Raw genomic sequence first — 24448 nt, forward strand, 5'->3', positions numbered from 1 at the left:
TTATTTCGCTATTCGCTTTTGTCTTCTCTTAAATGTTTATAAGGGGTGCCCTGTGCTTAAACTCCGCAGTGTTTAGGTTATTCAATATTTTTCACAAAAGTACCTACTCATTAATTAAATACGTGTTTATACATCGGAGTAGGCTGGCTATAATAAAAAAAACAAAAGAATACCAGAAAGTAAACAAGTGTCAAAAATTAGATAATTATTTGCTGCAAGTATACTTTTGATACAAAATAAGATTAATTAAAAAAGCGAATTTCGAACAAATGAACTAATTTCTTTAGATAAATACGGAGAGCCGCAACTTTATAGGTATCAAAAGAGCCGCAGGTTGCCGACCCCTGATCTAGGATCACAGGTCACACCTGGCAATTTTGATACAAAATAAAAAGGTCGTTAACCTCTTTTCTTTTAAATTCTGACGTTTGAAATTTGTTCTCAATGGTTAATCGATAACTTATCGATAATTATCGATTAATAGATAGTCAATCGATAAATTTAAAAAAAATGGTCGACCGGTCAACAAAAAAAGAATTTTTTGCGCATGGGATTTACACAATATATATTCTGACTATAATAAGCAAAAATAAATAAAAAGTGCGATTAAGACATAGAAAATATTTGCTTTTACAAAAGTTACAGCGATTTGATTGAAAGCTTTCAGGGGCGAAAATTAAAGCTGGAATCTTTGTTTTCCCTAAAAAAAAAAGAAAAATGGAGGGTGATATTTTTCCGCAGTTACTTAGCAAAGAGGAAAAAAAAATCCTGGAACAGTTTTAAGGCAATAGTCCATGGTTTCCCGTTCAGTGTTTCCTGGGAAACCATAGAGCTGAAAATTATGACGAGCTGACAGGATTTGGTTTTGTATCATGGAGACATTCTATAGAATGTCTCTAAAGAATAAAGATGCACAGGTTACATTCTCATTTAGATCAATTTAAGGATAATATGGGAGCTTATTCGGAATAAGGACAACACTTTCTCGAGACAATGGAACTTAGGCACCTTCCCAAGGCCAGGAAGTTGGAAGCATGATGGAAGATCACATTCAGTTGAACATGACAAAAACAGCAAAACTGTTCCATTTTTAAACATTTAGACTCTAAGATAAACAAATTATAAATGTAGAAACGTTACCATTTAATAAATCATGCCTATGTAAGTAGGATTCTATAGGTATTTTTATTTTTTGGTTTTTTGCATTTTTTCACACAAAAACAAATACATAACCATTTTTTGTTCTAATTCTTATTTGTGGCTATAGAAGCAATAAAAATAAGGTATACATGTCCCATGCGCAAAAATGCTGTAGACCGGTGTAATTTATCGAAAATGTTAAAGGATTGGTCGATAAACCTATAATTTCCGATAATCTATCGATTAATCTCACAACTAAACTATTAAGATATAGATAATTATCGAGAGAATTTTTAACGACATAAACTTTTCAATGTTTAGGTATACCAGTTTACTTCCAACAAAAGCGATGTAAGAGCATTGTGGAGTTGCCATATGATCACAATTCACAACCTACTGCTGTACTCATTTTTGAGGATTATCGTCCACTTGATCACCTTTGATTTCAGACAACTTGAGCATCAAAAGATCCTGTTTTATTTAAATTATCTCTCGCAATATCAATACCAAAAAAAACAAAAATGTTAGCGAGTGTACGCATGGATGATGTAATATATCGATTGAGAATATATATCGATGAGATTTATGAAAAAGTATCGATAGTTTTCTCTTGATAATTTCCGCTACTTATTTATTAATCGATAAATATAGACAATTTTCGTGGCAATAATAATCGATTATTATCAGCAGCTAACAATCATTATTAATTATTTTCAAAAGTTATCGATAATTATAAAAAGTTATCGATAATTATAAAAAGTTATCGATAATTATCAAACGTTATCGATCATTATCGAAAATTAGCCTTACGATTTATCGATAATTGTCGATTATTATCGAAAGTTAACGATAAGTGATTAAAGTTATCGATAATTATCGATAGTTATCAATTAATGTTAATCGATAATTATCAGACTGAACAGACTTATCGATAAATCGATAACAATTTCATTTATCGCTCAGCTCTAGTAGGTATACGAATTCACGTAAACGATTTATTTGTGCACAATGCTGCATGGTTATAAAAAAAGCTGATTCGCGAAATTTAGTTATCAAATGTGAATGTGGAAATGATGTAGCTGCCTGCTTGCAACGGACAATATTTTGCCTTAAAATTTTTTTTGATCGTTTTTTAATAACAAAATTTCAGTAAAAATGTGGAACCTGCCTATTTTACTGCCTGTGAATAGAATGTATGAAATTGCATTCCTTCAAGGACAAGGACTGCAAGCTTCGTTCGTCTAAATGTATTATTATTTACATTACAAATTTACGCAAAGCTTCTTAAGGGATCTATTTTTAGAACATTCCAATCCTATTTATAAAACCATTCCAATGATAACACAAAAAACATCCGGAGTTCCTGACATCTGACGATTAAAAAGGAAAATATTCGAATGTTCAAAATAAATGGTTTGTAATGCTGCCATCTAATGTCAATGTAACGCTCCACTTTCGATCGCCCACGGACTTTCAAACGATCGAACTGCTCCTAGCGGCGGCCAGTTGGCACATGGTCACAAACTGTTATATGGGATCCGCGCTTCTGATAGTTAAAAATTCAATGCTATTACTCATAATTTTCCGTGTTTCAAAACCGTAGAAATCCACAAAATAAAAAATTACATTTTTATAAATCAGTGATGCTTTGGAATCTTTTAACAAACTACAAGCGCATCGCATCTAAGTTAACGTTGTTTGACGTCGAACGATTTTCATATTTAATTCTGTTTCAACTAACCGACGCAAGAAAAAGCGTCTATGGAGTAGTTTTTTTAGAGAATGTAATGCTGCATCTATGCACCAGATACTATCATCTTCCGGAACCAGAGTACATAATCGAAGAAAAAGAAATTGATTTGAAGAAGAATTGTTCTTAAACTTCTGATTTTCCGCTACTGCAGCCAAAACGATGAATGTATTGTCGTTTCCCTTTTCCTGATGATTTTGATAGACATTTTGAACGTTGTTGCAGTGATTTAACACTGTGTCTGTTTTTGAAACTTGCCCACAATTCTGTCTACTGTGGTACTGCTTGGAATCCGTCGATTTGGGTACTGCACAGTAAATACAGACGTTATTACTTTGTAAATTTACATAAATGTAATACCTATCTGGGATTCCTATTTGATACATTTTGATCGGTACTACCGCAGACCATCAACGGTACTACGAACGTAAACGATTCACCGTTGTCTCTTAGGCAGGGCGAACGTTGAGACGCAGTGTGACGTGTGGTGACGCAGGGTGAAGTGACGCGCATGGGTGAAGTGAACTGCCTGCGCGTGTACGTGCGAACAGATGAAACGCAGTACGCGCAGTGTCTGGTCACGTAATTCTATGATGTATACATTGTGTAATTTGTTAGACTCGGATCTGATTCTGAGTTTGCCGAGGAAGAAATAGCGTATGCAACTCTATTGAAGAAAAAATTACCAACAAGTCGTTACTTAAGAAAAAGAACAATCTCCATCGCAATTTCCTCCCATAATTGCTGTTTCAATTTACTCTTCATGTAATAACGTCACTTGTGTCATACAAGACCTTTCTACACCGAACTGCTTCAATTAGCTTCTCCTTCTTCCTTTTTGTCGACACACACAAACGAAGAATGGAAAAGTCACTGCTGTTTTGTGATTAGACCGCAGACTATCGCAGACTCACGGCGTACCAAAACTGCGATACGTCACGCTGCGTCCGAACATTCGCTGATGTATAGACGTCCTTTGGTTGCAGAAATCTGTGGTGAGTCACCCTGCGTCACTTCACGTAACTGCGTCTCAACGTTCGCCCTGCCTTTACAGCATCTAATTCGCGATCTGGGAACTGCTTCTTCCAAACGACGATGATGGCGAAATACCTACTGCTTGGGTATTTTTTTAATACACCAAAATATATAATTTAACAAGTGTTTTTGTTTACAACACTCAGAAAATTCAAAACGGTTTATGGAATATTAAAAAAACATAAAAAAGCATAAATAACAGGTAATTTTACAAAAATATTTGTAAATTACATAAAAACATAAATTACTGGTAATTTTATTGTAAAATTACGTTTTTTTTTAAAATGGTAAGTTACATAAATTACATAAAAAACATTAACAATTTGTAATTTTACACGTAATATTACGCACTTAAAAAAAGTGTAGATAATTTCACATCACTATTAATATGTCCATGTAACAAAGACAGGTCAGCTGTCAACTTTACATATCAAGTCAGCGTTTTAAACATGACATTTACTCGTTCGCTTTTTGTTTTGTTAATCAACGTTAGAGTATTGAGCAACAAATTTAAAAAAATAACGCATCCGCGATGAAAATGTAAAATACGCAATTTATTTTGTGAAGGGATGCATTTGCGAAAATTGATGAAAAACTCCATTTCTAATTTATACACCGTTCAGTTTATGCGACAGATTTTCGTGCAGTGGGTGTAGATTCACAGAATTAAGGCCAGTCGTATTAAATAGAAATAATTCCTTAAAGTGGAATACCAGTAAGTATATGTGTTGTACAACATAATTATCAAAAATCAACACTCGTGCATACTGTGCTACGGTCGCCATCTAGGAAAATGGCGGATTGGCGGTTCGATTTTCATTGTTTTTGGTCGTATTTCATTAACGGTTAGAAATACATAAAAATGTTGCACAGAAGTTAAAGAACATAAAAATACAACTTTTCATACTGGTTGTCAACGAATCTATTAGACAAATCATAATTTCTAGAGTATTAGGTGTATCAAAATGAGATTTGGTACAGGTAAATGGTACGTCAATATGAGAGTTTTCGCATATTTTTCTCTTTCCGCTCACTTCCGGTTTTACCGGAAATGGTCCAGGTTTTGAATGTTTACATGGAACACCCTGCAACAGACAAAAAATAACAATTTGTATAAGTACCCATGTTCTAATAAATAATAAACAAAAACGAATAAATAAGAGTCAAAGGAAAAGTAGTTGATCCTATCAAGGGTTGGAACCCATATGAAATATAGGTTCCAGTTCAGCGCTACTTAGGAAGAATAAGTGTTGAAGGGTCCGGTTCCGGTTCTGTGGCTTTAGTAATTCTCGGTTCCGGTTTCAGTTTTTTTTTTCGGTTTTTAAGGGTCCCGATAACGTAAATAAATAAAATTATTATTAAAAAATATAAATTATTATTAATTATAGCAAAAAAATAATACACAAAATTAAAGTGCCTACATTATTCTTTTGCATAAACATATTTTTCGGGTTTAATTCTGTTCCATTTAAACAGCTCTGTTCAGTACAAATTGTCCGTTTAACGAACCTGTTTTCCAAACGAAATTCATCATACAGTTTTTGTATAAACTTTCAAAACACTTTATACGTCGCTAGCTTATGACCTTTGTTTTTAGTGCAAATGCAAAGCAAACTTCACCAAAGTAGAATTGACATACATATTACTTTTCTCTGTTAGCTGAAATGGTGGCATCTCTGATTGATAGCTCACCTGGTTGCAAATACGAATGTCAAGATATTTATGTATATTAAGTAGGCCGCATAAAGTGATGTTGACGCTATACTTCGCGAACTTTCACTCACAGCTATCATATGCCATCCTCGCGTGGGGCAACTCTGAACTCCCCATCAAGACACCGTGTTTTCGCCCTACAACGCAGAGCAGTGCGCATAATTGCTGGCATAAGCTACCGAAGTGACTGTCGAAATATTTTCAAAACTTTGAAAATACTCACCTTCCCAAGTATCTTTATCTCGATCTTTATACTAGAGGCAATTCTATTCATAAAGAAACCAGGTTACAGTGCCTGATCTCGAAATGTTGCTATCGTATTCAGAGACTTTCTTTCACAACAAATATAAAATATAAGATTTACAATGGCCAAAAGTAATCAATATTGTAGTTTTGCGGTTGTAAAAGTAAATACTTGCAAAAATGTTATTTGCAAAATCAATAATTAACTTGAACGCGCAATTAACTTAATTTTCTAATTAAAAATAAAGATTACAATTTGTCAATTTCTGGCGCATTCGTGCAACTGTACACCAACAACTCGCCGTCATTCTCTTACGTCGATTATACTTTAAAAGATCGCCTTACTATTCGTGAGATAATTGATTATTATTAATATACAGGGTGATTCCTATAGTACCTGCCACCGTTTGGGAGCGTATAGGGGGTGCCTAGGGGAGTATTTTGATATAGGACACTTGGGGTCGGAAATCTAAAATAAGGGCGCCAGAACCAAATTTATCTTCTGGAATTTCACGCCTGTATGTAGGCAACCCAACCGACCGACGTTTCGCTCGGAGCGATGCAGAGCGAGTTAGCGCGAGGAAGCGACATGGGAGGGAAGGAGGGAAAACGACAGTCAAAAGCAATAACGTTTACAAGTGTTCAACGTGGCCACCGTTGTTCTCAATGCACTTCCTACATCTAGCCAACTATTATTATACTATTGCCATAGTGTTTATTCACTTGATACGCGTCGTTGCAAACGGGATTTCGTGGGTTTAAACAAAATTCTGATCAAGTGTCAGCCACACATTGCCGCCTGAGATCGCTCCGTGTGCACCGCCGGCCGGTTGGGTTGCCTACCTACAGGCGCGAAATTCCAGAAGGTAAATTTGGCTCTGGCACCCTTATTTTAGATATCCGACCCCAAGTGTCCTATATCAAAATACTCCCCTACGCACCACCTACACGCTCCCAAACGGTGGCAGGTACTATAGGAATCACCCTGTATATTATTAATTACACTTTGCTATGTTGTACTAGCAGCTAGTAAAATCAGCACTCGTGCATGCTGTGCTAGGTACGCACGGAATCCTTGCACCAAGCCCTCTCAAATGACCCCATATCGCAAAAATCGATTCAGTCGTGTAGTACGTTGTGACGGACGGACGGAAGTGCAGCCAATACCGATTTTTTACTTTGAGGAAAATACGCTAAAGAGGGCAGTTGCGTTGGATATTTCCATCTCTTCGATTCCATTTCTCTTATCTAAACGCGCACCTGCGACAACACACATCTGTTTACAAAATTTATTAATTTTACACGATAGCGCAAACTCTTATCGCAGCAATTAGCGGAGAAAAACATGAGATAAACTTTTCAATTATATCACAAATAATTTTCCTTATACGCTTAACAATTAAAGTAAAAAAAATAAACAAATTACGATACGGCTAAACAAAAATAGACAACGCCCAACACTGCGTAAATTTACACAGCATTATTAATTAGCATTAATCTTTTTTTCATTTCTTGCACATTAAAAACGGGCAAACCATCTAGGAAAGCATATCGCAATAAAAATTTTCAAGACCTGAAACAATTATTAATACCCAGCATCATAGCTTGTGTTTTCAGATTAGTTGGTACCATAGTGACATGTATGTCCTCTACATCTGTAAGCACAAAGTATATGCTGTATGCACTTCACTCTAGTACCTTACATGTCTTGACTGGACTAGTTTGCAGATGTAATGAGTGATAACATAATAGGAATGACACTCAGAATTCAGCAATCAGACCTTTAATGTATCTGAAAGAAGTTTTTCTGGAACAAACGAGTATGTCTAAGCAAGTACTTTTGTTTAAGATGCTGCTCAAAATGTTTGCGCGATCCTTGCACATACATTCACCATGCTGGGGCGCAGAGAAATCTTTGTTGGCAACTTTAAGAAAAAAAACCGGTTACACATTCACTAACTGTAAAAAAGCACTGGAGCTTCATCAAAATGATTTAATACAGGTGAGTGCGATGTCTTCAATGCAAAATTTATGCTAATCAATTATAGGCGGAAAAGTGGCTAAATCAACAAGCACAAGCTTTAGGATGGTCCAAAGCGACAAAGCTGGAAGGTAGGCAGACTACTCAGGGCTTAGTTGCAGTTACTGTAAACAATTCGGATGCTGCTATAGTTGAAGTGAATTGCGAGACCGATTTTGTTGCCAGAAATAAAACGTTTCAAGAAATGGTCGAGATTGCGGCACAGACCTGCCTACATTTTGCTGAGCAGCAACCTCATGCAACAAAACCTTTAACAAAGGTACCATAAGTGTTAAATTCGGTTAGGAGTAAAACAAGTTTTTTTTGTAGATTAGTTTGGATTCCACTCAACTGTGTAGACTGCAAACAACAAATGGTAAAACTTTATCAGATCAATTGGCTTTGACCATTGGATCATTAGGTGAAAATGCCATCTTACGTAGAGCTATGTGTTTTAAAGCAGATAAGGGCATCCATTTGTCAGTATACGCGCATCCTTCTGGCACACAACAAAACAGTGTACTACTTGGACGACTCGGGGGGTTGGTGGCGATGCGGCAAAAAATAGATAAAGAAGTTGACATGGAGAACTTAGGGAAAAATTTATGCCAACATGTTGTCGGTATGGATCCAAAGAAAATCGGCACATCCGATGATGAACCTTCACCAAATTCGGACGATGAAACGTGTTTGATTTATCAAGAATATATTGTTGATGATTCCATTACTGTAAATGAAGTGCTTGATGAAAATGGAATTGAAATCGTCGATTTTAAACGATTTGAATGTGGAGAGAATACATCAGATGGTGTTCCATTATCAAATGTAGAGACTTGTCAATGAGTGACTTCTCACTAAGTGAAATACACTTTGTTATAGTCTAGCTATTATTAAAGGCGATCTTGTATGCAAGTATATTATTTTTTGTCATTTTAAAATGAAAAAATCAGAATTATTAGTCAGTGCTATTTTTGTAATGCCCTTTACAATTTAACAAGAACAACCTTGAGATTATATTTTTTTTATTTTTTTAAATTATAGTTGTACGGTTGCGCACTCTATTTACAATAGTACAGGAAAAAACATTTTTCCCTTATAAATTGGATGCCCAAAGTGGTTCATGAGCTTAAAAATATTTTTTTTATCCTATACAAGGAGAAACTTACATTTTCCCGCCTGTGTGAGGACGCGAAAGAAGACAATTGCACGCATGGAGCGAGAAAATTCAATTTTGTCGGCTAGGCGAGAAAAAAATACGTCTTATGTAAGCTAGATGGCGCGGTTGTAATAAAATGTCAAAGAAGTTAGTTATTTCTTTTTAAAGTAGTTAGAGCGCCTAGGTAAAAGTAACAAGAAGTTGGTGAAAATTTGGTCACTTATTCTCTGAGAGACGCACTTTCCAATGGTCAAAAGAAAAAAGTGTTCCTATGTGCCGTTTCTGAGATATTTGACAGTAAAGACAGGGTATTTTAACATGGGCTCTTATGGACAGACTCAGTTTTTCTGAGCTAGAGAAGGTTTTTGTATCAAGACTTAAATGAGATGGGTCTCATTAGAAGCGAAATTTTGTGACGAATCTAAATTTGCACGGAAAAGTACATGTTCATGATGAAATAAGGAAGATATTTACCGCCGAAGCGGCGTCTGCTCTGACGCGGCGGCACGCTATGCAGTACGCGTTTCAATCTGATGACTTTTCCACTAGGTCTAGTATATAGCTGAGCTAGGACAATCTTTTCCTTCTTCTGCTGGGCACTTTTCTTCACAAAAGGCATGGTGTCTTTCAGAAAGAACACCAAAACCAGCGATATTTATCAAGGCCTGCACACGTCTTGTTGACACACTGATCGGATCGAAATCAAGATAGCGGCTGGGGATCTCTGGCACCAACATCAAAAAACCAAATCCACTACACCGACTTCACGTAAAACGCCAAATTATTTAGTTTCCTGGCTTTTACATACGTCTCGCATACGTTTTGATTAAAAAGAAATACATTCGTTTAGGATTTACCGCTTAACTGTGAATATTTAGTCGCGGTGTGTCGTCAACATTTAGTGTGCAAAGGTTTGAAACAGGGTCGAAAAGTAGGGAGACTAGTCAAGTTGACTACTGTATATACCTTTTTAAAAATCATGTAAGACGTTTGCATTATGCTGAGGTATAAAATACCACTCATACCGTATTTCTAATTATGTTTCCTTCATAACAACATTTTTTTGGGGACGTTTACCGTAAGTAATAGGTAGGCCGAGTACATCACTTGACTTCAGCCGAACGCGCTCTAACTACTTTAATTAAATAAGAAACATAAAATCGTCAACACTGATTTAATAATTAAATTTACCCTATGTTCACTTTATTTTACTGAATTCAAGAATTTATTTAATTACCGCGAACCCATACCTATCATATCAATGTTTCGTGAATTTGAATACTTTCCCAATGTCACGTGACCAATTCAAACGTTTCAAACTTAAGTCATAATCTCCCATTTACTTTCAATAACGAGCATCTGTGTCAATACATTTAACACCAAGATGTACTTTGCACTGTAAGTAGAACACCGCTTATCCATAATAAGTAGCATTTTAACATACGAGACTACCCTGAAGTTAAAATGTGTCCAGTGTGACTGTAAGGAATGAACAAATCTATTTATAAAACACGTTTTTTTAAAATACAAGATCATCAAGGATTTAAAGTGTGCCCATTGCGCTTTCGTCGCCAAGGATAAATCCAGTCTTAAAATCATCTAACATTTGACAACACATGGATACTGCGAAGGATTTAAAATGTAACCGGTGTGATTTTGTCCCTGAAAACACACATTCAATTTTAAAACACATTTGTTAATACACAAGACCAGTAATAATTTCAAATGCGCCTGGTATTAATTACAACCCCTTAAATCCCGTTATTTTCTAAGGAAATAATCACGCGCCAGTAAAATGCCGGAAATGTCAACTCAGTTCGCACATGATCGGTATTCTCCACTCGCACATCTACTCTGTTGCACCGTGACTCCCTTCGGTGACTCCGCACTGTGCAATCGCAAGCGCGCTTGAATTTGAATTTGCGTTGAACTGTATTATAAGGGAAAGGGGTAAATCTACGAGTAAAAAATATACTCGTGAGCCCACTTAGATTGCACCGTTTCGTAAAATTTTTTTCGCGTAGTCAGCAGGAAACGTGGAAATAAACAAAACAAACGAGTGCACGTTGACGCGTTAAAGCAAATCCAAATTCAAGCGCTTGCGGTCGGACGTTGTTGAGGGATTAATTTTAAATGTAAGTGTATAGGATAAAAAATATTGCGTGCACCACGGCACGAAAGTTGTTTTCCGGGCCTCAGGAAGTGGCCAGCCTCGGCTGCGCCTCGCCTGGCCATGTCTTCCTTCGCCCCGGAAAACAACCACTTTCCCCCCTTGGTACACAAAGTACTATTTCTTTCCTTGGCAGAGATTACACCATACCATGCACTTTCTTGGTAAACAAAGATAGCTCTTACCGCATCGCAACGTACAAAAGTCTATGGAAGCTTTTATCTTCTGGCTAATTTGCGTCTGTCTACTTTGCATACTAATGTTACTGTGGTTTTAATTTTTTTATTTCATTTTAATTGTTGCTAGAATTAAAATTAAGGAACAGAAAAAATTGTAATATGCTTAGTAAAATGTAAAGATATATTTATAAACTTTACCACATATATGTAATATAACACACAAAAATAGGAAAACTCCATTATATCCAACATCCCATTTTCTGCTGACACACATTTTGTAGAGTATAGAGATTTTGATAATTACATATGCAATCATATTATTGTGTCAACTAGATCCCTCAAAAAATAGATATTTGCAAACAAACAAATTTGAAATGCAAATTTTATGTACAAGTTTTGAAAAGCGCAGTTTTCACACAAGTATAATGGTATAGTGGCACCAATTACAAATGCGAGTAGGAGGTGCTTTTAATGTGTGTTTGTAAAGTACAACTTTCAAATCAATTTCATGTTTGTTTTTGTGTAGTTTCAAAGCAGTTGATGTGGAAAAAAGAAATTTGTCCACCATAGAAAAGATTGTACCATGTGACCTATTTTGGTTGAGACTGCAGTGTATCTCCGCTGTTTTTATAGAAAGAGACTTGCGGTTTTCGCGACCTTGTGCTGCGTCCCGTTTTTGTGAAACTTTGTAATACCGCAAACAGAATCAATCTAGCTACATTTGTTTCTGAGATACAGGGTGAAAACGAAAAGTTAAATCTTTTGGGATATTATCATAATTATTATGTTACCACCCATGTAAAAGAGAAAAAAGGAAAAACTGATATTGTAGAATTCAGTGGATTTGGACCGTCGTTTCCGAAATTTGACCCAAATTTGGTGTTTTTTAAATTCAACACCCTGTATATCTTAACGTCAATTTTTTGCATACTTTTTTCTGGTTATATTGATGTATCACAACCTATAGTTTTTTTTAAATTTAAGCCATGAACCAAAAATAAAAACCTTATTTTTTCGGTTTTTAAATAGTTTTTGTTTTATTTATCGCATCCATGGTAACTAAGACCATCGAGTAAATTATTTACTTTATGCTAAGACCAAACTATAAAAGTCGCTGACAGTAGAACTGTGGAAGCATGCTATTTCAAAATTTTGAAAAATATAATATAACATAGTGAGTTTTTTTGAAACTGGCCGTAGGACTTTATACAATTTGAGGTATCACAAAATGGAGTAAATAACTAGAAAACGTTAATATTCAATAAAATTAACATGTAAAATCCTATGTCGTCTTAAACTCTGTATAGTGTATAATCATATAAAAAAGTATTGGTTGTGATACATCAATGTAATCAGGAAAAAGAATGCAAAAAAAATAAAAATACCAACTTTTGGTCAATCTCAGAACCAGTGGTCCAAAAAATTTTTTGACTACGCCACTGGATCCCAAAAAGATAAACTTTTCGTTTTTACCCTGTATCTTAGAAAGCTAAAATGATTTTGTTTGTGATAGTATTCACAAAAAAATGGCAACAAGTCGTGAAAACTGCAAATCTCTATCTCTAAAGTAGGACACACCGTGATAAAACAACCATTATAATCACTTACTTTACGATTAGGCATACGAGCCCATAGTAATATTCTTAGCATCAGCTCATAATTAAGGTAATCATCAAACTCAAATGCAACATTATATAAACATCGTTCAGTAGAATAGATGATAATATGCAAGCAACCAGAAATAGGCTAAATATTCAGTTTAACCCAGGGAAATGTTTTTTTCGAAATTCTTCGTATCTCCTATTAGACTCGCTGATATCTCATGACGCAACCACACCTATAACTATTCCAATAATCACGGTAACCAGAAATATTCCGCCTAATATACCCAGAACGATGTACAGATCCTTACGCTTTCTAATTCCAAACTGTAAAGAACCGATTTAATAGTTTAATAAGATATTGATAACATTTACTATTCGTCTCGGTCGGTGGGCTCGCAGAGTAGAATTTAATGCAGCAACTGTTGGTTGGGGTTGTGCAACATAGGGAACTGGCACAGTAGGTGCAGTGTTATATGGATTTAGAGGTGGTGGCTGCTTGTGGTTGTCGTATTGGGAAGGTGGTTGTTGTAACCCTTGATTAACGGGGTACGACGGAATTTGCTGTTGTTGATCAAAATCCAATGGAGTAGTTGGCCCCGTTGAATAGGGGGTTGGATAACTTTTCTCTTCCATTGTGTTGTTTTGATTTTTGAGGTTAAAGTTAAATAAGTATTGTTCTCTCTGTTTATCTGTTGCAGTAGTCCTAAACAAGTGGTTTTCGTTATTGTATAAAAAAATTCTTAGAAAAATTACACATCAGGTGAAGGGACGTGCGTTTACTTAAATTTATGAAAAAAACCATCATTTATAGACCGTTCTCAATGAATAAAGGGTATTCTTTATCCATTTCATTGACCGTTCTGTTCAAATGGTGGTTTGGTTCTGTTTATGCGCCTTGACAGATTTTAGTGCAATGAGCGAAACCTCGCCTCGGTATACGCAATATGATATCTTTATGGATTAAATTATATACAGGTTGTCCATTAAAAAAATGAAGTTATGCCTGATAACTTTTTACCTGACCTCGTATGCTTATTTTAAAAACGGCACAGTATTCAACAATCATTTTCATTTATAAAGAAAGTTTTGTAATATCAAAATGGCGGACGAGTCAGCTGTGGTACATAGCTATATCGGGCGACCAAAAATGAGTGACTGTCGGTCACTCATTTTTTATCGCTATGTTCTTTACTGATGACGTTCCAGTGTCCGTATTAAGTTGGTATGTAGACAAGACATTAGGTGCGTTCGTTTATGCGTTCTGATGACTCTTTATGCTGTAAAGCGTTCATTTATTGGTGCACCAGAAAAAGTACACCGTATCGTTTTTTTTTTTTTAAATTTTACTGTTCTGTAAAAAAAAACCCATATCTCATGAGAGAGTGCAGACGGAGCGCAATAGACGTGGTGTTTAGGAATACGCTAATAAGCCACCATTGGTCCATTTGGAAAAAATTACTTAAAACCGTAAACTTATTTAAACAAACTAGAATTTTAGTATGACAAGGCTTTAAAACCCAAAATGCAGTAATGCCGCCAAATCGAACCTTTCCTCAACAGGCTTGCACCGAATTAAAGAGTGATCCGTATAATACGCTTTTTAAAGGTGCTCATGCAAAAGGTCTTAAGTTGTTTTATACTACTACCTTAAGGCCGTATTAGACGATGCAATTTTTATTGCAATTTTTGCAGCAATTCATTGCCGCAAGAAATTGCACGAAAAATTGCTCCGTGTATGTTAAAATTGCACGTGCAATTTCTTGCGCCAAATATTGCAGCAAGACATTCTGCAATTTTCTGGTTATAGAACTTGTGCTATTTTTCTTGCAATTTTTCTTGCAATTTAGTAACTATTTTAGTAACATTTAATTTATAAAAAAAATAAAGTGGTATGCACTGGAGAACATTACCTCCTTATGCTATAATCAGGTTTGTTATTTAAAGTTAAAACTGAAATAACCTATTTACGAGGAATTCAAAAATGGATATTGCTGCCGCATCTTTAGTTATTGCTTCTGCTGTTGCTCTTTTAAAAAAAAAGAAACAAAGAAGACAACGACGTTTTTGGACCAGGCAGTATTCCACAGAAGTTACAGAGTATAAACAAGGATACTTCTCCAACTCAGTTATAAAACTAAGTGCGTGCAAATATAAATAATAAATTGCACTGCCTTCAACAAAGGAAACGTCACAAAACACACGTTTCGTGGTCTACAACAGACGTGAAGTTGCTTTCAAGTATTTCCAGTGATGCCAATTCCACTTTCATTGGCATCAATACATGATTAGAATTGGGTATAAAAAAATTGCCAAATAAATTGCATAAGCCCGCTTGACATGGAGCAATAAAAATTGCAATTGCATGCAAGTTGCAAGAAAAATTGCGAAAGGCATGCGCAGTTCAAAGCCAGCTGATCAATTGCTGCAAGAGACTTGCATGCAATTTTTATAAGACCGGTGCTATTTTTCTTGCATGAATCGCGCAATGCTAGGGATAAATCTAGTTGTTTTTGTGTCACCAACCTAGTAAAATACAGCGGCGGCAACTATGATGCTGAGAGACGCACTCATTACTTGTTTTTATTAATCTTATTTATTCTTGTAATTTTCACGTTTCTTCAAGCAATCAAAATTTAATTTTCATTTGAGGTTAACTACTTTGTTGACAAATCCATATGTTTCTTCTGTTGGCAGACATGTGGCAATTGAAATAGAATTGCACCATATCAAATACCATGCAATGCTTATTGCATGCAAGGATTTGACCTTGCAATTTCTTTCTGCAAGTTCTTGCGCGTTGTATTGCTCCATGTCAAGCGGCCTTAGTGTAATCATTGCATCTTTTTGCAATAATTGCTGCAATAATAGCAGCAATAGTTGCTGCAAGGATTGCAATAAAAATTGCATCGTCTAATACGGCCTTTAGGAAAACTGCATGAACATGAAATTCGGAGTAGCCGGCAGACTGCTCCAAACTGATTTAAGGAAATTCTTATCTCTGGCACAGATGAAAAATTCTTACCTCAGCCCAGAGGTTCTGTATGTGAGAAAATTTCATTTTATTAAGTATTAACACAGATTTAAATATTTTAAATCTGTGGTATTAATTTGGGGGATTATTTACGAAAAAACACAAGTTATTTCCTGTCATTTTAGGTTGTCTCAGTGTTATTTTTACGTTTAGACACAGTCTCTTTGTATCTAGACTGTGGTTTAGAATTGTGCGTAATTGCATATTTTTTTGTTTAAAGTCTTTTATAAATTATTTATTTGATTTGTTTATTTAATTGTAAAACTTGAAATAGCGTGTTAAAGTGTATAGGCACATCTGGTTGTTTGCGATAAGAAATTTTGTTATAGGGTGAGATTGATGATATAGCGCACTTGTTTTTATCGCTGTTATAGAGATAACATCAGAGATCTAGTCCTAGTGGGAACGTGCGACGCATTGTGTCGAAGTGACGTTATCAAATCTAATGATCACAGGCAATAAACATATTATTATTATTATTAATTATGATTAGCTGTCGGTGTTATCTAGTGGAAAAATTATTATATACAGGCTGATTCAAATTCGAGGGCCACCATGGGTATCTAGGAAGCTGTAAGAAATAGGTAGGAAGTTTAAATTGGGCAAAGTTGCGTATTTTGATGCTTAACAAAATGCAGTTTTGAAACTGAAAAAATTCCGACTACTTTCGGAGATACGAAAAAAAAACGAAATTTTGCAAACTCTTTTTTATTTCTTACTGAAGTTGTAATATTGAAATGAAGGAAAAAATTAGCCTTTCTGCTTCGCGACGGTTGGAAAAAGCGTGTACTTTTTTGGCTTGATTGTTGAAGACGTAGTTTGTTATTAGTAACAGAAGCAAGTTAACTAAAGTTGTTCAGAAGTTTGGTTTGTTAGTCATGGAAAAAGTCTAGCAAGTTGAAAAAGCAAGTAAGTAGTTGGTGCACCGCGAGACCTTTTGTTGAGGTTCTTTTGTTATTAAAACTTTGTATTGTTTGTCATTATTAAGTTTTATATGAAGTGAAATTCAGAAGCTATCAGCGTTTGTGTGTGAAGTTAAGTGTGTTTTTGTTTATTGCACACCCTTGAACGACCAGATTATTAAGAGAAAAAAACTGTAAGTAATCTCAAGATTTTATTTAATTTGTCAAACGTTTGCGTGCGGAGTAATTTGCCCAAAAAGCTTTGTAAGGTTTTCTTTCTTTCAGGAATTTTACTTTAATCTTTCATATCATGTGTCTTGGAATAAATATTGTGATTTTTCTTTGTAGCAGTTGCCGTAAGTGTACGAAGAGAAATCCTAAAAATTCTAAGTTTCAATTTTGATTTGTTTGTTGAGCTAGCTGGACAGGTGTTTTGTGAGTGGTGTAGTTGACCGCATAGGTACCATTATTTATTTGGCGCTCGACGTGGAGCACAGCAATATTTTACGATTAGTATGTCAAACATTGACATAGGTATATGGAGGTATCACTGTGTTATGAATGCCATGTTCTCTCGAAATATGTAACAATATGCAGGGGGTCTCATTTAATATTCAAAAGTTGTTTCATTTACAGTGGAACCGCAAGCTGCAATTTTATTTTGGTGAAACTGAACCAAGGACGTTAAACGTCCTTGAACTGAACAATGGCAGGTTGAGCAATTTTAAAAAGAGGTACAATAGTGTAACGTGATTTATAAATTCGGGTTCGATTTATATCAATATTTATTAAACAAAACTAAAACACTATAAAATCTGTACAATTTATATCGATTATTATACCACACACACTTCGCAATTTATATTTCCGTGCTCGATCTCGTTCGATAGTAGACTGCCGCGATGTTCGGTCCGCAACCATTTATACACGCAAGCAATGTAAGTCCAGTACATTCTAGAATATTCCTACACAAAATCACTATCGCGCGTAGAAAATTCCAGAGCGCCAAAGGCGACGTCATGTCTGGAGCATTTCCGTTACAATAGTTTTCCGATGACTATAATAATTGATATTTAAAAATCAATATAACGAATCCATAAAAGGTAGAAAAAACTTCACAGGATTCATAAACATGAATATTGTAAAAACATGACAATAAAAAAAATGTAAAGGTAAAGAGTGAGAGTGAGAGGATATGGTGTTGGAAGTGTCCTCCTGAAGGTCTTGGTCCAAGACAATTGTAAATGACACATCATTAAAAAAACTTTAAAATATTAGTCACTATAGAAGATTAGGAGAATTAACATGAATTATTAATGCCAACGCCCTCTGCTTAGTTGGGTACACTGCGACACAGAAGGTTCCTGGATTGGGCATACTTACAAATAAACTCACAAATAGCAAAGAGTAACCATAATCAAATAGTAATAAGGTAGTAGTGGAAGAATAGGTTTCATATTCCAGTACATGTAATACCGCATGTGTTATACTACTTTGAATGCTTTTTAACATATAAAATATGCCATGTGTTGCTTATAAGTTTTTCTTACCTATGACCCTGATCCAGGTCGATTTCCAAAACCCAAAATTCCCCTATATACTCACTTTTTCGCTTTTATAACAATTAAACATAGAATACAAACGTAATTAGAATTTTATTTGAAGTATAAATATGAAAATACAATATCTGAATTTATAATTGGACACACAAATAAAGAACTTTTTTACTCTCCAGGATAAAACTTCTTGCTGGGGTCTTTCGCCATTTCAATTAAGGTTTGAGCGGGTTTAAAAGCTACTCCGTATAAACTTTGATACTGCTCCATTTTATCCACGAGATTTTTCGCTCCATAACTATCAACCCATCTAAACGGCCCTCCAGAAAATGGTGGGAATCCTAAACCAAACACCGCGCCCACATCGCCTTCCAGTGGGTTGGCCAGTATTTTTTCTTCTAAGCACAAGACCGCTTCATTTACGAATCTTGAAACCATTCGCAATGTTTTATTATCGTCTTCAAAGGCACCTTTTGGCTCCATGGAATATCTTTTCAGAATCTCCAGAACATCATTATTTACATCACGATGCTTAGAATGTTTTTCATAGATATACATGCCTTTACCGCTCTTCCTTCCCAAAAATCCGGCTTGAACAACGTCCCTGATGAAATTGGGGTTTCCCCCACTGAAACGCTCACCGAATGCCTAGGGATACACAGAGATCAGAACCGAATAGCAAACATTACACTGAGATACCTTTCCCAAATCTGCGGCGATATGTGCACCGACATCAATGCCCACTTCATCCAGTAACGTTGCAGCACCCACTGGAAAACCAAACTTCTTAGTCAATTGATCGAGACTTTTCGGATCAACGCCCTCTTGCAGTAAACGTAGACACTCGGCCATCATGACTGAAAGTATGCGCGTCGTGTAAAAACCGGGACCATCCCCTACAGTAATCACGACTTTGCCTTGTTTAAGCCCGACTTGAACGGCCGCTGCAATTGTATCTTGACTCGTTTTATCAGTGGTTATCACTTCTAAAAGTTGCATCTTGTCGACCGGGGAGAAGTAGTGCATACCTAAATGTCAGTTTATTAGCAAACAAATTTGGCCGGGGACGACATTACCGATCACTTTCTCAGGCCTTGATGATGCGGCTGCAATTTTTTTGATTGGCAGTGCGCTGGTGTTTGTTGCAATAATACAGTGCGATGGAACGACAGCTTCTAGTTCCTTTATGACATTATGCTTAATGCTTAAGTCCTCAAATACGGCCTCAATAACCATATCCACATTACGGAAGTGACTGTAGCTGAGTGTGGGGTCCAAGTTGGCTAAATACTGATCTCTCTCAAAGCTGCAAATGCAAAGATTGTATTTTAGCGGTTTTAAATGAGTAGGCCGTTATTAATTGTCTTTTAAAAATACTACTTTGTGTTGTAAATTTCCATGAAAGCAAATGTGTTTATATTGGAGTTATGAGTTTAACTGAAACATGGAAGACAAGCCCTAAATTGAAGACACGCACCGTTTTCAAATGAATTGCGTACCTTGTAAATCGCTTTCGTTTCACTCCTCCTTCGATTCCAGTCTGTATTTGACCGATACCTCGACTCAGTCCGTTCTGATTGGTATCCTTCAAAATCACATGGTATCCCTTATCAATGGAAACGTTGGCAATACCCGCTCCCATAAGTCCCGCCCCCACTACGCCAATACTTTTTATGGGTCGCTTAGGGGCGCCGAATCTATTCTTTTTACATTCCGTTTGGCCCTTGAACAAACTCATTAATCCCTTGGAATGGGGTGTCATTGCCAAATCTCCGAATGCCACCGCCTCTGCATCGTAACCCGCCTGAGGTCCTTTTTCCAAGCCGGTGCGTACCACATCGACAATCTAAAAAAAATTGCCGCCGTCATTTTCATAATCTAATAGCATCATAATAGTGCTCAAGAAATATACTTTTTTTCATGGCATGCATGATGAAGCTTTGAAAGTTAATTATGCGCCTTTTAGCGCGAATCAAATTTGGTTATTTCAAATGTCATTATCCCGGCCAACATCATGGAGAGAATCAATTTTTTCATAAGCTTCTGCTTAAGCGCTTATTGTGCACCTTGTTGTTCATGAACAACATATGTTACATTGAAACAATAGATACTTAGCTAGTGAATTTATGAATGAAAATAATCGCAATTACATGAAGTAGTCTAAGTTTATAACAAATTTATATTTATCACGGTGCAAAATTTCACTCTAATAGGTCCACCCATATGATACAATACAATCTACGAGAAAATTGTGAAAAAATCATTGAATCTCCGCTTCATAGCGAAGGAGAATGGAAGTATGTCTGGCGATAACCCGCGATAACAAGATTGCCTTCTATAAATACTTTAACAAACTCTTCATGATTTTTTTCTCAGCTTTCTGGCGGTACCAAAATAATGTGGGTTTCGAGTAAATCACAACTTTCTAATTTCTTATGGACGCCACATTGGATTTTGGAGTCACATTGGCATTGTCGTATCTGTGTATTGGGGATGAAACAACGGACGGTCGTGAACGGGACGAAATTTGTGGAAGTTGTTGTATGACTGTCAGGTTATAGATACAAAACAAAAACTAATGTTTGTTTCCTTGTTACCGTGACAAAAAGGCAGGTTTTAACGGATTCCGAATTACGCCGAGATTAGATAAAATTTTCTTCCTCTACTAAACGGAAGCGATTATGCTAGTGATGTCATAGTAAAAAATTACTTCTCCATTTAAGGATAGGTTAGTGTACTCCGATATAGTTCCGTAACGGTTCTTGTAACGTCGCTTAGCCATTTCAAAAATTTTGTTTTTTGTATTTTATTAAACATAGGGAAATTTCCACATGTACCGCTTCATAGTAAAGTTGAGATAAAGTAAGTCTGGTGATAAGAAGACAGGTATTTGGGAAAGCGAAAGCGGTTGTCACGATCTCTTCAGACATACAAGTCGCGTTCATTCCATTTGAGCCGGCTGAAAAAGCGCAAACACGGGTTTTCTATTGGTTGTTAGGGCACGCCAGTCGAGGTCATTGCTTTCAGAAAAGATGGCCCGTTTCGGTTTTTCTAACGGGTGAGGAGAAGCGGGGGAGCGGGCATTCTGTGATGATTTTTGCGAGCGAGTACGGACCAATTGTTGGTTTATTTCGCGAAGATACCAAGGTTTTCGTTTGACTTCAGTCATCACGTACAAATACCGGTGTGTGAAAAAATTGATTCGCTGTCGACATTTTAGCTACCTTGAGAGAAATGTCCTCGCGTATGTCTAAATATTTGCGGATAGAATTACAGTCAATTACAGGATGAGGAAAAACTGCCTTCGTAGTAAGGCTGTTTATTTACAAGTGGTAAAATATACGCGAAGTAAAATTTTCGACTCGGAGTCAAATAAAAGACTCAAAAAACTCATTGTGATAAACAAAAAAGTTTCTTTCTAGGATCTCTAACAGTAACGGTTCGTTAAAAGCAAGTTTAAATAAGATTTTGTATACAGCGGCATACGGCAGGGAATTTAAACACAATTAATCGATGCATTTACCTACAACAAAAGCTAGTTAATAAATTGGGTAAAATTAACGTCAATACAGCGGTCATTGGCGTGTCCTGTGCATAATCACGATCTCGAGTATTTTTTCGCGATATTTAAGCCGGTTTATGTGGATTAGCGATTCATACCAACTTTTCTTCCACCAAACTTGACATTCATCACGAAGATAACGTCACCTGGGTGGTGCAAAAAGTCAACTGTATCATTCAAGGGATCTGTTTCCAGATTTCTAAAAGAAGCCGCCTTTTCCAGGGAGAGACAATTTGTTACCAGAAGAGAATATTACCCATCTCAATAACTGTAAGTTAATTTTTTTCTTTGTATAAAGTCGCGGCTTATTTTTGGAATTTACATAAATAATTTTGATATTCCTAAAGGAATCAACCCGTGAAAATTATTTGTATGAAACTTCGTATTATATTTATTGATAAGAATCGAAACCAAACACAGGATTTAAGTTCTTTTGTTTCATTGATTGGAAAATCGCATTTAATTTCAGTGATACCATTCCTTTGGTTGGATTAAAATTTTCTTTAGCATTCAGAGGTGTGTGTATATTTTGAACAAGAGAATGTGGTAAAGATGAATTCTAGATAAGGATCAAATTTAGCATAGGCACACAAGACAAGTATTGCATTTTGGAGATCAGAGCCAAACTTCTACAATATAAGGAGGTGTTTAGAATGTTGTATTACGGAGCTAGCCGATGTGGGGCAAATAAAAATTCATTATCATAATAAAATTGGTTTGCCAGTGCCGTAGACTTTTATTTTATGCAACAGGGTTCTTCGAATCTTGTAAATGTTTCTAAGCCGTTACACTCTGATACATCATAAGACTGATTGAGTGACTTGGCAAACTGTTAATCAAAACAACCCCCTGTCAAGATATAAGAGATTCAGTATAACATGTTCCTCTAACGACCAAAGGTACTACTGCACCCCGCCAAGAGACAAGTTCAAAAACATTGATCTAACTTATTCCAATGGCAAACAAATAAGTATAGAGAAAATGATGGTAATTACCTTTAAGGGAGCAGGATATAATCCTCCAGATAGCTTAATTACTTGCTCTTTGGCTTTTCCGAAAACCTTATTTCTCACCCAGTCATATTGAAGAGCAAATTGTAATACTTTGTCCGTAAAGCTCTTTTGCCTATCCACTTTTAATTTTCCCGAAGCCAGCTGCTTCGCTACATGTACGGCAGTCTCTTCCAAATACTTATGAGTTTGTTTTTCGGGCGAATCCAGACCGGGACCCAACGGATCCACTAGTAGATCTACGATTCCCAATTTTTTTGCCCTGTCCGCCTTTACAGTCTTGCCGGTCAGTGCGAGATCTAACGTGCTTGGAATAGAAACGAGACGTTGTAATCGTTGAGTTCCGCCGGCGCCCGGCAGTAGACCCAGCATTACCTCTGGAAGACCTAAGCTAGTTTTCTTATCCTTAACGGCAATTCTGTAATGACACGCTAATGCTGTCTCTAAGCCTCCTCCGAGGCATGATCCCTGTATAGCTGCAACAATGGGTTTCTTGGAATTTTCGATGGCTCCTAAAATTTTTTGTCCTGTCCTGGATAGTGCAGCAACTTCCGCTGCAGATTTACATTGAGCGATCATTGTTATATCTGCACCTGCAATGAAGCATCCGGGTTTGTTCGATATTATAACCGCAGCTTGCACTTGCTGATTATTTTGTAATTCATTTAAAAATGTACTGAACTCATCCATTACGTTAGCATTCAAAGTGTTCACCTACGGTAGTAACCTTATAATCTGTAACTAAGGTGATAAACTACGCACCTTGCTGTTCGGTGAATCTAAAGTGATAACGGCTACATTGTCCACTACTTTTAGCTTTGTATGTTTCATTTCTTGTGTTCCGGCATTTCTAATTGATCCTAAAATTTACAAGGATATACTTTGGGTAATTTATTAGCGAGTTTCTTACCTCCACATGTGACATTTAGGTGCCCGACTCTAAATCGTTGGAGAGCATTAGTGAGTCTTAGTAAAGACATTGCGAATTCGAAGACCACAATGACCGGTGCTCGACTGTGTTAAACAAATTAGATAATTTTGAGCATTGAGCGAACTTTGGACGGAAAACAAAGTCCACAGAAGTAAACTCGGTTTAGTTTTTGGGTACGTTAACTGCAGGAATACTCCTTAAGCTCCGTACACACCTGGATACAATGGGTGGAAACATTATCGGCTGAATTTTTCTTGTGTCTCTTGAGTCGGCTGATTTTGTAACCCCACCTCAACAACATCGGGCGGCATTTTATCAAAGCAATCACCGAAAATTGCTTGTTTCCGGTTTTAAATGGAAGACATCGTCAGTTATGTGCAGGTTTAGGATCAAGATTGTTTTCTGTTAAACGGAATATTTAGGTACCTATTCAAATTTTTGAGGTT

At 36.2% G+C, this 24448-nt stretch overlaps 2 protein-coding genes and 1 long non-coding RNA gene across 3 annotated transcripts in view; 1 reads left to right on the forward strand and 2 right to left on the reverse strand.

The window, feature by feature from the left end:
• The window catches only part of LOC116170900 (elongation factor Ts, mitochondrial), a 33500-nt gene extending 24687 nt beyond the window's left edge, over positions 1–8813 (forward strand). Inside the window, exons 2-4 of the mRNA XM_031487457.1 lie at positions 7731–7883; positions 7930–8181; positions 8232–8813. Coding sequence (XP_031343317.1) covers positions 7731–7883; positions 7930–8181; positions 8232–8744 — 918 coding nt within the window. The 3' untranslated portion in view covers positions 8745–8813. The remainder of the gene's footprint in view (positions 1–7730; positions 7884–7929; positions 8182–8231) is intronic.
• A 2726-nt stretch (positions 8814–11539) lies between these two features.
• On the reverse strand, positions 11540–13873 carry LOC116172570. Its single transcript, XR_004145698.1, has 3 exons — positions 13764–13873; positions 13383–13713; positions 11540–13334 (listed from the first exon to the last, which is right to left on the reverse strand). It is a non-coding gene; the product is annotated as an uncharacterized LOC116172570 (long non-coding RNA).
• A 4706-nt stretch (positions 13874–18579) lies between these two features.
• On the reverse strand, positions 18580–24230 carry LOC116170876 (trifunctional enzyme subunit alpha, mitochondrial). Its single transcript, XM_031487420.1, has 7 exons — positions 23982–24230; positions 23834–23931; positions 23057–23785; positions 19999–20345; positions 19576–19805; positions 19199–19527; positions 18580–19147 (listed from the first exon to the last, which is right to left on the reverse strand). The coding sequence occupies exons 1-7, from the start codon at positions 24049–24051 to the stop codon at positions 18668–18670; spliced, it is 2283 nt and encodes a 760-aa protein (XP_031343280.1). The 5' UTR covers positions 24052–24230; the 3' UTR covers positions 18580–18667.
• Positions 24231–24448: the final 218 nt, after the last annotated feature.

The sequence above is a fragment of the Photinus pyralis genome, unplaced genomic scaffold (genome assembly GCF_008802855.1).
Source record: "Photinus pyralis isolate 1611_PpyrPB1 unplaced genomic scaffold, Ppyr1.3 Ppyr1.4_LG5, whole genome shotgun sequence".
Classification (NCBI taxonomy): Eukaryota; Metazoa; Arthropoda; class Insecta; order Coleoptera; family Lampyridae; genus Photinus; species Photinus pyralis.

Excerpts from the sequence above, each read along its gene's own strand:
- LOC116170876 (XM_031487420.1), bottom strand. The coding sequence starts at position 24,051 with ATGTCTTTACTAAGACTCACTAATGCTCTCCAACGATTTAGAGTCGGG. Across the intron at positions 23,932-23,981 it reads CCTAAATGTCACATGTGGAG|GATCAATTAGAAATGCCGGA; the intron begins GTAAGAAACTCG and ends TGTAAATTTTAG. Across the intron at positions 19,528-19,575 it reads AAGGCCTGAGAAAGTGATCG|GTATGCACTACTTCTCCCCG; the intron begins GTAATGTCGTCC and ends ACTGACATTTAG.